This window comes from Pan paniscus, chromosome 15 (genome assembly GCF_029289425.2).
Source record: "Pan paniscus chromosome 15, NHGRI_mPanPan1-v2.0_pri, whole genome shotgun sequence".
Lineage (NCBI taxonomy): Eukaryota > Metazoa > Chordata > Mammalia > Primates > Hominidae > Pan > Pan paniscus.
This window is the reverse complement of record NC_073264.2, coordinates 71,097,617-71,111,541: the sequence shown is the minus strand read 5'-3', so window position 1 is coordinate 71,111,541 and position 13,925 is coordinate 71,097,617. Positions and strand designations below refer to the sequence as shown.

Here is a 13,925-nt window from a genome sequence, read left to right as displayed (position 1 = left end):
TCAGGTGGTTTGATGATTACACCATCCCTGTCTTCTCAAGACCTCTTAGAGGTCTTTTAGGATGGAACACTATATTCTCTGAGCATTAACTATTTATGCAGATTGCAAGTTCTCAGATAGTCTCTGTGACGCCAGTCAGATCATCAATAATAACAACCCTCTACCATTTGGAGCTCTCAGTACCTTTGGCCGACTTTCGTGCATCTTATTGGGGGAGGGAGAGAGAATACAGAGTCCTGATCTCCTTTTTGCATCAACATCTCACCCTTGGGAGCTTAAGATTCAAGAGCTATGGAGACTCTAACCCTTGCTAGAGGCTGAGGCCAGCAGCTGAGCTGACAGTCGGGTGACACCTGACCCTGATATTATTCTCATGTACTGACACCAAGACCCAACTCTTGCAGAAGCCAAAGTGATCCTGAATTATCTGACAATCATCCCAAGAAATGAGATGTAGCAGGAAGAGAAGAGTATCTATGCTGGATATACTATTTGCCTCAAACTGGAGTCCAAAACAGGCATCTTTTGATGCCAAACTGTGTGAGTTTGATCTGGAAGTCATTGAGGGAGAATAAACACAGAACAGAGCCACACAATGTCATTTTTTTAATAGCATCACTTCCCCTGACTCTATTAACACCTCTTTCCATTGAATTCAATGAGCCACTGAATTGAGTCTTTTGGCAGCTGCAATGCACATTTGGTTGTGCCTGCCAGATACAGAGTTCACAGTCTAAATAGTCCAGCACAGTGTGCTCAGCCCTTCCACACAGGGTGGCTTCATTTTAGGAGTCTTACAGGCTAACAAAGGGAAAGTGAAAAATCAAACATTCCAGGAGGGATGATAATGAGAACTCAAGTGCATATGGCTTATGTAATATTTTAATATTCAATGTAGGTATGAAAATCCTCCCATATTACAAGAACTGTATCTCTTCTCTGGAGCAAGACAACTGAAAACATTCTGTTTATTTCTCCCATCATCCAGATGAAAATCTTGGACTGCCCATCGGGCCCAGCCATCAGCAAAGAAGGTCTGCACTCAAGTAGGGCAAAAAGGTTTTTTGGGGAAGCTTTGCCCTTTTGCAGGTCAAGGACCTCCGCAGATTTCCCAGATGTAGTCAGAGAAGCCCATGAGGCATAAAGCCACGTGCAGGGAAGGAATCTTCCTGCAGGGTAGGGTCACTGAGGGTGAAGAGATACAGCTGCTCTGCCACGGGGAGGTCCTAAATGGAAATCTTTATGAAGTGAGAAAAGACAAGATGCCCTGCTGCCAGGAACCACCTGTGAAATCCAGCATGCTCAAAGGCTGGGAAGCCAAGCCAAAGCGAACAGCACCCTCTAACCATCATCTCCGGGCACCTGGGCTCCTGGCTTCTGACCCAGCAAATAAGAGCACCTCTTCTACCAAACACAAGTCCAAGGCCTAGGTCCAAGGTCTACATCAGTTCTGCTTCCAGGCAAGCCCTGGAGCAACACCAGGCCCCACACTGGGCACTGGGGAGAGAACAAGGTTTCTATATGTGCTCCTGCCTCCCAGTCTTAAGGGGAGTCACACTCCAAATCCCCCTTCACATGTAATAAGTTTACTCTGGATAAGTTGAGCCCCTCCTTTTACTTCTCTGGATAGCAATATCCTCTTCTAAAATTGAAGGATACCTGCCTACAAAATCTCGGGACACTTTTTTGTGTAGGTGTAAAACACTTTAAAGGCCTAAAGGGCATCTATAATTCCATGAGTGCAAACCATCTTATTCAACTGCTTACTTTTAAAATTGGGTTTACAAAATTAAAATCCTATCAAAGTTTTTAAATTGAAAATAAGGTAAACCTGACAACTCAATAACAAGCAACCTTATTTAAATATGGACAACATATTTTAACAGACATTTCACCAAAGAAGAGATACAGATGGCTAATAAATACATGAAAAGATATCCAACATTGTTAATCATTAGGAAGGTACAAATTAAAACCACAACAAGATACTTCTAAACAGCCACTAGAATGGCTAAAATAAAAAGATAGACAATATTAAGTGTTGGTAAGGATGTGGAGGAAATGGAACCCTTGTTCATTGCTGGTGAGAATGTACAACTGGGCATCCACTTTGGAAAGGAGTTTGACAGTCTCTTTAAAAAGCTAAACATCAACTTTTAACCCCAAAATTCCACTCCTAGAATCCATCTAGGAGAATAAAAACATGCCCCCACAAAGACATGTATAGAAATATTCACTGCAGCATTATTCATTAAAGCTTCAAACTGAAAACAATCCAAATGTCTGTCCACTGGTGAATAGATAAATTGTGATATATCCATATGATAGAATACTATTCAGCAATTAAAAGGAATGAATAACTAATACACGTGACAATGTAGATGAAGAATCTCAAAGACATTATGCTAAGTATAAAAATCCAGATGTAAATATCACATGTTGTATGATTCCATTTATATGAAATGTCTAGTAAGGCTAAATCTATAGACACAGAAAACAGATCTGGGGGTGCCTAGAGCTACAGGTAGGAGTAGAAAATACCTGTGAATGGGTTCAAGGTTGCTTTTTGGGGTGATGGAGATGTTCTCTGGTGACAATTGTACACTATGAATTTATTAAATTCATTGGGTTGTATATTTACAATGAGTGAATTTTACGGTATGTAAACTATACTTCAATAAAGCTGTTAAAACAAAAAGGGAGGTGTGCCCAAGTCATCACAAATAAATCATGAGGCAACAGCAGCTAGATTATTTGAGTGGTCCTTAATTTGAGGGAAGACTCTTCCACTGTTTTAAAGAAAAATGTATCTGAATCTGTATATGCATGTGATGATGTTTGGTGTATATTCTTCGTGATTCTTTTGGACCTCAGAGAGTATTTCTCTTTAATACTATAATAATCTTCCATATTAAAAGGAAGAGGATAAACACTGAAAAAAAAAAGCCAATTCAAAGATTATCCTTTTTCTTACAGGGAGGGAGAAAAAAGGCAAATTTGGAAACACGAAAACAAACAACAAATAAGGCAAACTGAAAGAATTCTCAAGGAGGATGTCAAGAGCAACGGTAATAATAGTATTACCACACTTTGCAACACTCAGTTCCTGGCAGGTAGCTTTCCTCATCTATTCTCACCACCAGCCAGGGCGGAGGGAGAAACCAGGCAGATAAAAAGAGAATTGAATAACAATGCAAGTAAGTGATTTGATCAAGGTCCCAGAGGCAGCAAGCAGCTTTGGAAACTGCCTGGTCCCAGAGCCCTGGCATTTGGCTTCCGGAGATTCCCCAACCCCCAGTCACGCCTTGTCCTTGCAGGTGCAGCCCCAGAAAGTTGCAGCCCCCGCATGGGCTCTGTGAGCCTATACAGACAGTGGGTTTGTGTGACAGCACAATTCCTTGCCCTGCGAGAAGGCCTGGCCCACGCACAGACAGCTGGAAGTCACTTCGACCCCCGATGACACCGTTCAAAGCCTCCTCTGTTTGGCTTTTTGATTCCTGATTGACATTCGCTGGCGAGGAGAGATAAATGCCAGGCTGAGGACAATGTTGATCCACTCAGACTATTCTCAGGGAAAGACTTTTCAGAATAACAAACAAAACAAAACAAAAACCCAAAAACATTGGTGTGCTTAAGGGACTGAATAGAGCCCAAGAGGTCCAGGGACGCAGGGCCAGGCCTTTCAAGGGGCTGGCAAGTCCATTGAGGAGTTAATTGTTTGGGTGTACAATGAGTTTATTCTGGCCACATACAAAGAGCTTTCTCTTCCAGGTCCTTCAAAAGCAAATGTCTCAAAGGAGCCAGAGGAGGAATCTGTATTAATGGCATCTCTTGGGGTCTCTGAGACTGAGAAGCCTTGGAGAATGAGGAAAAAAGAAACCACTTCCCCCATTCTGAGATGTGGAAGGTCTGTCAACAATCCCAAGTCCCCTTCAATTCTTGGGCTCTCCCCAAACCATGTCCATCACTGGTGACCCTCCCTCATATTCTTTCAGGCTGCCATTGTCCATCTTTGAAAAAGACATGGAGATAAACTTCAGCCTGGTAGAAGTGCTGGAAGGTTCTTGCTTTGAAGGGACCACATTTATGCCAGAGCCACCATCCCCCTCCACATGTGATTCTGAGGCTCAATGTGGAAGTGGAGACAACTCATTCTGGGCATCGTAAGGAGACAACAGTGTCTGTTTGCAAAAGTCCCTTAAGAGCCTGCCCTGAATCAGACCCAGAGGAGGATGGAATGCTAGGCCACCTCAACATTTCCTGAGATGCATGCGCCATGACCAGCGAGGCTCAGAAATGGATGGTGAACTGTCCTGATTCTGATCTGTAGGAGCAGAAGTGGTCGGGCATGTCAGGTTCTTTCCAAAGCAGGAGGTCAGTGTTTTATATTCCATATACCTACCTGCATGTTCCCTCCCAAAAGAAGTGAAAACAAGCTGAAAGCTGCCTTTTTGCAGGCAGTTCTCACATCCTTGAGCTGAAGAAGAGCAAAAACAGAAGGCTGGGGAAAAGGCAAACTGGGGACAGAAGAGGAAGAGGAAGCACTGGCAGCAGAGGAGCCTGGTCAGGGCTGGGTTCACACAGAAGACTTGGCTAATGTTTTTTTAACTTCTTATTTTGAAATGATTATCGATTCACAGGAAGTTGCAAAGATAATACAGAGAGGTCCTGTGTACCCCTCACCCAGTTTCCCCCAATGGTAACGGCTTTATAGTTAGCATAATGATATGGGTAAGCTCTTTAATTATCTGGGTGGCATAATTAGTAAAAAATCAAAATCGGGACACTGATATTCATATAATCCATGGACCTTATTCAGATTCTACCAGTTTTAAATGCACTCATTTGTGCGTATCGTTCTCTGCAATTTTATCCACGTGTAGACTCAGGTAACCACCACCACCATCAGCCGAGAACTATTCCATCAGCACAAAGATCTCCCTTGTGCCACTTTTACTGTCACACTTTCCCTCCTCCACCCAATTCCTCACAACTGGCAACCACTAATCTGTTCTCCATCTCTATAATGCTGTCATTTCTAGACTGTTATATAAATGGAATCATGCAATATACAACCTTTTGAAATGGGCTCTTTTCATGTTGCATAATGCCCTTGAGATCCACTCAAGTTGTGGTTGCATATATCAACAATTCATTCCTTTTTATTGCTGAGTATTTTTCCAGGGTATAGATGGATAGGGGATCCCACCTTACTCACAGCAGATACCTTCCAAGACCCCCAGTGGATGCCTTCAACCGCGGATAGAACCGAACCCTATACATCCTGTTTTTTCCCCATACATACCTATGATAAAGGTTTATTTATAAATTAGGCACAGTATAGATGAACAATAATAACTAGTAATAAAATAGAATAATTATAACAATGTACTTTTATAAAAGTTATATGAATATTGTCTATCTCTCAGAATTTCTGATTGTACTGTATTCATCCTTCTTCATTTTGCAATCTATCCACTTGATAACAGAGCTGGCCCCAAGTGACAGGGAGGGTACACAGCATGGGTATGCTGGACAAAGTCATGATTCACATCCCAGATGGGAGGGAGCAGGACAGTGTGAGATTGCATCACACTACTCAGAATGGCTCACAACTTAAAACTTACAAATTGTTTATTTCTGAAATTTTCCATTGAATATTTTCAGACCATGGTTGGCCATGGGTAGGGCAGTACTACTGTGCCACAGTTTGTTTCATCCACTGAAGGACATTTGGGGTTTTTTTTCTACTTTCAGCTATTACAGATAAAGCTGCTTCTTGTTCGTGTACAGGTTTTTTGTGTGTGTGGCCATAAATTTTCATTTCTCTGGAATAAATGCTCAGGAGTGCAACTGCTGGATTACATGGTATATGCATGTTTAGTTGTTTTTCAGAAACTTCCAAAGTATTTTTCCAGTGTGTCTGTACCATGTTACATTCATGCCAGCGATGTATGAGAGGTCCAGTTTCTCGGCAGCCTCACTATCATTTGGTGTTGACACTACTTTTTCTTTTAGCTCTCCTAATAGATATGTAGTGACATCCTGCCATGGACTTATTTTGCATTTCCTGTGGCTAATGATGCTGAGCCTCTTCTTGTGTGCATATTTGCCCTCTGTTTGTCTGTCTTGGTGAAATGTCTATTTGTGCATTTGGCCAATTTTTTTCTTTTTTTTTTTTTTTTTTTGAGACAGGGTCTCACTCCATCACCAAGGCTGGAGTGATGATCTCGCTTGCTGCAACCTCCACCTCCTGGGTTCAAGTAATTCTTCTGCCTCAGCCTTCCGAGTAGCTGGGATTACCGGTGCACGTCACCATGCCTGGCTAATTTTTTGTTTTTGTTTGTTTGTTTGTTTGTTTGAGATGGAGTCTCGCTCTGTCATCCAGGCTGGAGTGCAGCAGCACGATCTCAGCTCACTGCAACCTCCACCTCCTGGGTTCAAGTGATTCTCCTGCCTCGGCCTCCTGAGTAGCTGGGATTACAGGCACGTGCCACCATGCCTGGCTAATTTTTGTATTTTTTTTTTTTTTTTTTTTTTTTTTAGTAGAGATAGGGTTTCACCATGTTGGGTAGGCTGGTCTTGAACTCCTGGCCTCAAGTGGTTCGTCCACCTTAGCCTCCCGAAGTGATGGGATTACAGGTGTGAGCCACCATGCCAGGCCACCATTTTCTAATTAAACTGTTTTTTAGCTGCTAAGCTTTAAGAGTTGTTTATATTCTCTAGATATGAGTCCTATGTTGGATAGACGGTTTGCAAATATTTTTTCTCAGGCTGTAGTTTTTTTTTTAATTCTCTAACAGCACTTTTTGCAGAGCAAATTTTAAAGTTCAACTTATATATATTATCTTCTAGATTATGTTTTTGGTGGTGAAGATTTTCTCTTGTTTTCTTCTAAAAGTTTTAATAGCTTCACATTTTACATTTAAGTCTACGATCCATTTTGAATTCATTTTCATATCAGGTCTGAGGTTTAGGTTGAGGCTTTGGGGTCGATTTGTTAATTTTATTTGTTTGGTCTGTGGATGTCCAATTGCTAGAGCACCATTTGTTTGTGGACCCAGATGTTTCTGGGTCCTCTATTCTGTTCCATTGATTTATGCATCTGTTACTCCACAAATACCACACTATCTCTAGAACTCTAGCTTTATTCATCTTAAAATCAGATAAAATGGTTCCTCCCACTTTAGTTTTCTTTTTCAAAATTGTTTCAGCTATTCTAGTTCCATTGCCTTTCCGAAGAAACTTGAGAATAATCAGCCCTTGAATCTCACATCTTTCTTTCTGCGAGCACAGGATCACTGCAATGGAACCTGAGAGTGACAGTTCCTCGGCCTTTACCACACGAGTTCTGTGGCCCTCTGAGCTGGAGACCAGGGGTCAGAAGCAGGCCCAAGGCCTGTCCACCTATGTGCCCATATCCCTACCTCTCTGCAAGCTGCTGTGCCACACTGGAACTTAGGCCGGGAGCAGGGAGCAAATGAACATACTCTCATTGGCCTGACAAGCTCTGAGCCCTCTCACCTGGACTTCAGTGGCCCCACAAAGGCACTAGTCAGAGGGCTCAGGAACCTGGCAGAGGGCTTTGCTCAGCTCAGGCCACCCGCTCCAAGGGGCTTTCCCTAGAGGCTCTGGCTACAGGAGCTACCACACAGGGTTGTTTGGAGGGGCCATCTGCCTTCCCTCCCCTGCAGAGGTGGCAACTTCCCAGAGCTTACAGAAGCCTGTTGCTCCGCTGGAGGTTTTCCTCCACCTGAAGATGAATAACCTCCATCATAAAAGGCTAAGAACAATTAGAATGTGAGCTCCAGGAGGTGAGGCCTGGACTCGTACTGTTATACTCATCCCTGGGTCCTTAGTGACGATAACAAGCCTGACATTTAGTAAGTTCTCCATAAATATTTGCTGAGTAAAAGCACCAAGCATAAAATATCAATGGTTACTAATAACACCAGGGATTCAAATGAATTTATGTCTAAGAGGCTTTTTCCAGATCCCTAAATCTTATTCTCTCTCCAATCCTTGGAGATGAGGATATGGCAGGAAATCAAACTCTCAGTCTAGTGCTGTTCATGCATAAACTTTTCTTCAGAGACCCTGGAATACGGGCCAAAATGGAGGCGGTTGAGTAGCTGGAGCCAAGCTGGCGGAGCAGTTAGCTATGGGAAGGAGGGAGATGTGGTACATGTGTGAGCATGCAAGCACACCCCTTCTGAAACTGACCTCTGCGAAGCTGGTATATGAACATTCCAGGCTTGGTGGAGGCGGCTCGGAGAACCAGAAAGCAAACGAGCTGCCTCTCTCAGGCTTGGAGCTGCTCAGGCACAGTTCTGTTTCAGCAGGCACAGAATCAGAGAGAATCCTTCTCCAAGAAAAGCCATGTGAGCAGAAGCCAACAGCATGGAGGTCGTCAGCTGCCCATCTCCATTCAAACCCAGCCCAGCCCACCTGATGGCAATGCTAAGAGATCAGCTACAGATTCAGCCTCCCACACCCCCGTGGTTGCTAGGGGAAGAGAAAAAAGAGGTAGTCGGGAAGAGATTTAAGTCATGTGAGCAGGGGTGACATTTCACATGTGGAATGTCCCTCGACAGCCAGCCCAACACGGCTCTGCCAGGCTCAGGGCAATGAAGCACCCCTCCTTCAGGTGTGTTAACACCTTATGAGGGCTGAGGCTGGGGGGCCACCCAGTCCCCTTCGTCTGGGATGTTTGCCAGCCATTGCCTCTGTCCTAAGCCTGCCCCTCAGAGCTGCTCCATCCATTGCTTGAGTGACAAGGTCTCCAAGTTGGCAACAACCTATAGACCCAGCTCTAAAAATAGAGATACAGACAGGGACCTTGGAGAAATAAATATGACTCACTCTTTACTTGGAGCACATACTATGGAACAGCCAGTGGGAGATCTTCTTTTTAAACTCTGCAAATTAAAGCTGGGTTGGATTTTTGAAGTTCTGCCCCTCTCCAAGACTAGCTTGACAAATACAGAAGCCCATGCAGAAAAGTTTAGCAGAGTATATTAGTATTTTTATTTTTCTCTTACTTTCCTTAAACAACTAACTCCCAGACTTCTTATGGGAAAAAGGCAAACCGCAGAAAATTCCTGGTGACCCTAAACTTTCACTTGCCATTTATCACAGCATCACCCCATGGCCTCTGATGCTCTGGGCACTCAGAAGTCAAAAGCTCACAGAGAACTGCCAGAAATCATTTCACAAGTGCTTTTCCATATCCTTTCATTTAATCACTCTTCACCACTGCCCCCCTTCACCCCACCAGAGGCTAAGAACTTCCTTCCCTCCTTGCACTTCACAAGCAATGAAGGGCAGGGCCAGCCCCTGATCCTGTGTTCAGTTATCCTGGAAGCTCCTCAAATCACCTATAGTAATTAGCATTGAGACCCCAAAAAGAGTCACATCAGAAAAATCCATAGGCCTTGGTACAGCCAGGTAAAGCTGCTGCAGGATAAGTTCTTGATCTCTGAAACCATTCTGCTTCCAATCTACTTTCCTTTGGATGACTCCAGTGAAAACCAAAACTTTACCTCTATCTCTACTTCTTCAGCCTTCAACTGTTTTAGCAGTGCATTTTCAGAGCTAAAGGGGCTGTTTGGGGCCCTCTTCCTCTCTTCTGATATTCCTCTGTAGCATCCATAAAACACATGTGAATGCACATGTGCACCGTCCCCCTCTCCCACACACACAACACACACACGTCTCTCTTTAAGGGCCAGGACCAAAGGAGAAGAAGGGGAGGGGGCAGCCAGGATGGGATTGCCCCAGATCAATGGATATTTGAAACTCAAACACATGGTCCAGGACCTACACTGCATTTGTTAATTACCACACATGTGCCCATAAAGGAGTTCGTTAAACACAAGGGGCCCAAAGAACAGAGTGAGGAAAGGACATTCCAAGGGATTAAGTAAATAGTCTGAAGTTTTGACCCTCCTCCCCTCCTGGAGCACGTGCATCTGGGTAAGATAACAGTGCCTCCCCCTCCTTCCCCCACTTCTTCCCTGGGGCCTCACACCTGTGGATCCAGGAGCCACAGCCACTCAGGCCTCCTGTCTTAGACCAAACGGCTGTGACCACCCAGCCTCTCTCCCTCCTCCCTTCCTCCTGCTATCTCTCTGGGCCTCCTCCCCCAGCCTCCTTCTGCTCTGCCTTTCTCCTCCTCTCCTTCAGAGAACTAATTCCTGGCTGGCGACCAGACTCTCCGTGGTCACACAATACATCTTTTCATTCCTTCCAGCCTGGGAGGGACAGCCGATCCCTCCCAGGCCGGTCAGTGGAGGATATTCAAAAAGGCAAGAGGCTAGGGAAAGAGAAGGCTGGGTCCCGGGTCCCGTCCTTGCCCTGCCGTCCCCCACCACTCACACCTCCAGACCTCTGGCCCCACCTCTTTTCTGGCCATACCCATCACCCTGCACAAGGGTGCAGACCCAGCACCTCTTTGCAGCAGGCCTCAGGGAAATAGATGCCTCCTAGGAGAAGCCATGTGCGGGCACAAGCTCAGACAAGGGGCCTTTGTGTCTTCCCACCTGCTGCCTTCCAGAGCACATTCCATTCTTAAGTGGCAGCTGAAAGAGGAACCTTGGCTAGTCGACACAGGATATTACTAATGCCCTCTCGCACCCTGTCCCCATTCAAACCCCAGCTTCCTGGACAGGTGTGGCTTCAGGTGTGGCGTCCTACAGGTGGCCCGAACCTGCTCTTCACTGCGCTGCCCATAGCAGACAAAGAGAAGAGGATCCAACACCTAATCGGATCCTTCAAAGTACAGGGAAAGAGAGGCCACTAAATAGGATTTAAGACTCCAGGGGAGAATGAGTCCTAGCATTCCCCACCAGAGCCTTGTCCTGACCTTTGCACCAAAGAGGAAGCCTCTGCAGAGCCATCTTGGAGGAAGGGACCCATCCAGGGCAAGGGAGTAAAGAGCTGGGAACTGAGAGCAGCTTATCCCTCTGAGATGAAGGCTTCAGTTTCTATCCCCCATTTCCTGCATCGCCCCTGGAGGAACCAGGCTCCTCTACCCTCTTTTGGCTCTGGAAGCTGACCCTAGAGCTAAAAAGGAACAAATGGTACTCACTGCTTGACTGTAAAAGGGAACAAAGGGTGCTCACTGTTGACTGTAAACTGACATCCCCAGCCACCCTCACCCCCCCACTTCCAGCTGGACCAGTGAGAGCCTGGGATGACCATGGGTCTGTCTGTCATTGTTGTCCACAGGGTGCAAACCACATCCCCCTGGAAAGCACTTTTTGTCCAGTTTAAGAACCAGAATCCCATGGCTGGCAGTTGTTTAGTGTGTGTGCACTTTATTCAGCATCATACAATCAGCTCCCTTTGGAGGAGGGGAATCTGGGTGGTCAGTTTTGCATGATTGCCAATTTTTCTTTCCTACTACCAGGACCTCATGCCCAGGAATAAAGGTGATGTTCCTGAAGATTTCCATTGCAACAGGCAAAACTAAAAGCAGTGCATGCCTGTAGTCCCAGCTACCTGGGAGGCTGAGGTGGGAGAATTGCTTGAGCCCAGGAGTTTGAGGCAAGCCTAGGCAACATAGTGAGATCTTGTCTCTAAAAGATAAAAATTAAAAATGCTCTGCTAGAAAAAAAACAACACACACACATACACGCAATAGAAAACTTGAAGGCATCTTCCTTTTCCAATCCCAGTAAACACACACTACTCACAGCATTGGTGATTTCAGGTCTTTGTAGATTCTCTCCCCACTTTCCCACCTAGGAGGGAACCACCCACACTTATGGTAGTCTCCTCATGCCCTGGGAAGGACCTGAAGAAGCACTTACTTCCCTTTCCAACCACTTTCTCATTTTTGCCCAGGGAAAGAGCAGTAGCCCATCTGGCCCATTGGTCCCTGTTTTCTGGTGGGTGGTGGTATCACCTGTTCCACTTCCACATCTTCTTGGAGCACCTGCATTTGGGAGCAGCAGGTTCTCCAGATCCTTATCTCCTGCATTCAGAGTGGGTGACTTCGCCTCTTCTTCCCATCCCATGGCATAAGCACTGGAGGCAGGGCCCAGGGCTTTACCTTGGTCTCCCTGCAACTGTGTGTGCAGGACAAGCCTGTGAACTTCACAATGACCCTCAGCAAGCCCAAGGCTCCACATGGGCCCTGATGAGCGTGTAGTTTCCAAGGCCTAGATGCAGGTGGGAAGCCTCAAACTCAGCCTGAGATGGGAGTCCTGGAGAGGCTGCACACGAGATGAAATGCACACTTGCTTTCCATTCAACTACCAGCTCTGCACATATGCTGTCCTGGAGGTCAGTGGCAGTGAATCTTAAGCCTCCAACTGTCTTCCATGCTAAAAACTATGGTCGGCATATTCCAGGGACCTATTGCTCATGTTGGCTTGTCCAATAAACAGCCCTCAGACAGATGCCAGCTATGTCACTTGTGGGGCCCAGTGTAAAGTAAAAATGCAGGGCCTTTCTTTCAAAAAGCAGGGAAAAGTGCCATTAAAGGCACTAAAATACAAAACTTTGTCCTTTATTCCATAGTCTCTCTCTCTTACCTTGTCATGGTGTTATTTTAACTTGCTACTTAGTATTGTCCTAGATAAAGAAAAATTAAAATTTTAAGCATGCTATGGAAGCCACATAGTACACCTCACAAAAACTTTGTGCTAATGAGGTGACAAGGTTCAGCAGACACTCATATGACGTGTCTCTCCTCCACTCACTCACATCTTCACTGTCCCATCAGACTCAAAGACAGAATTATTCAGAATTTCAGGATAACAATTGCACAGGTCGCATGCCCACAAAGCCAGCCTCGCCTTAGTGAAGAGAATCTGGATGTGCTGGGACAATTATGAAGGAGCATCAGCGAGGGGGGAAAAATGCCCAAATGTGCTTACACAACAAGAGAGCCAAGGGCAGACTTGGGCACCCTACCTTCCTCATCCTCTCTGGTTTAATGCTGGCTACACTGGTAGTTGATTGACCGAGCTCCCCAGGGAACCAATATTCCTAGGGCTCACATTCTAAAGGTGCTTCCCAGCTCTGGGCTCTATACTCAGTCACCTCCCTTGGGAATTCTGGGAGCTTGGTGTCCATCACTGTATGAGCCTTACTTACCTCGGGTGCTTCAGAGAGGAAACATGGAATAAGAATGGAGAAGATGTTCTGCGGGACACCTTAGGCTTTCACCCCAGGCTCCTTCTATCTCATCTAAGAAATCCTGCTTGGACCACCTTTGGAAGCAAACATTTAGATAAAGCATAAAACTCCACTCACCTTTCCTTCCTGAGTTACCCTGGCTCAAGGGCTTGTCGGTGACTGAACCTTGGGTGAGAAGGGAAACAAAAACATAGCCACTCAGAATGCATTGTGGTTGGTTTCTTTCAAAGAGTTGGCAAAACCTGATGTTATGAGCATATGGTCATGTATATATGTATTGTATACACATCTAAGGATATTATATACAATGTTAGTACATATACACATGTTGAGTGGGGTTTGTTTAACATCAATGTCACTGATAACCCAGCACTGTTAAGATGAACTATGATTTCTAGGTTCCCTGGCAACAGTCTTGACCACATTTTTACAAAATTCCACACTCATATAACTCCCTAGTTGAATATTCCAATATCTGCCCCTCACCTTTACACCCCCATCTCCCCAACTTCTCACCAGTTCCATGTTTGGAGCCATATTCAGTCAGCAAGGCCAACTGAAAAGAAACTCCCTTTTACTGCAAAGGCAATGATTGACATCCCTTGCTGGTTAGGACAGGAAATCAGCGATTTTCCATCTGCATTAAGTAGAAAATTGTTGGCCCAATTGTACTGAATGGGCCAAAATAGTCTAAGGCATGGAAACAATTTTCTAGGCACAGCCTGTTCCTCCAGGAGCGGGTAGCAGGTATGTTTGCCCAAGCATTTGCCCTGCATATA

The 13,925-nt window shown here is 45.2% G+C and overlaps 1 protein-coding gene across 4 annotated transcripts in view; it reads right to left on the bottom strand.

Annotated features, from left to right (window-relative positions):
* The window catches only part of SMOC1 (SPARC related modular calcium binding 1), a 149,333-nt gene that overhangs the window by 41,110 nt on the left and 94,298 nt on the right, over positions 1 to 13,925 (bottom strand). For all 4 annotated transcript variants that reach the window (XM_008977824.4, XM_008977822.4, XM_008977823.4 and 1 more), the window contains exon 5: positions 13,264 to 13,311. In XM_008977824.4, the coding sequence (XP_008976072.1) occupies positions 13,264 to 13,311 (48 nt within the window). The remainder of the gene's footprint in view (positions 1 to 13,263; positions 13,312 to 13,925) is intronic.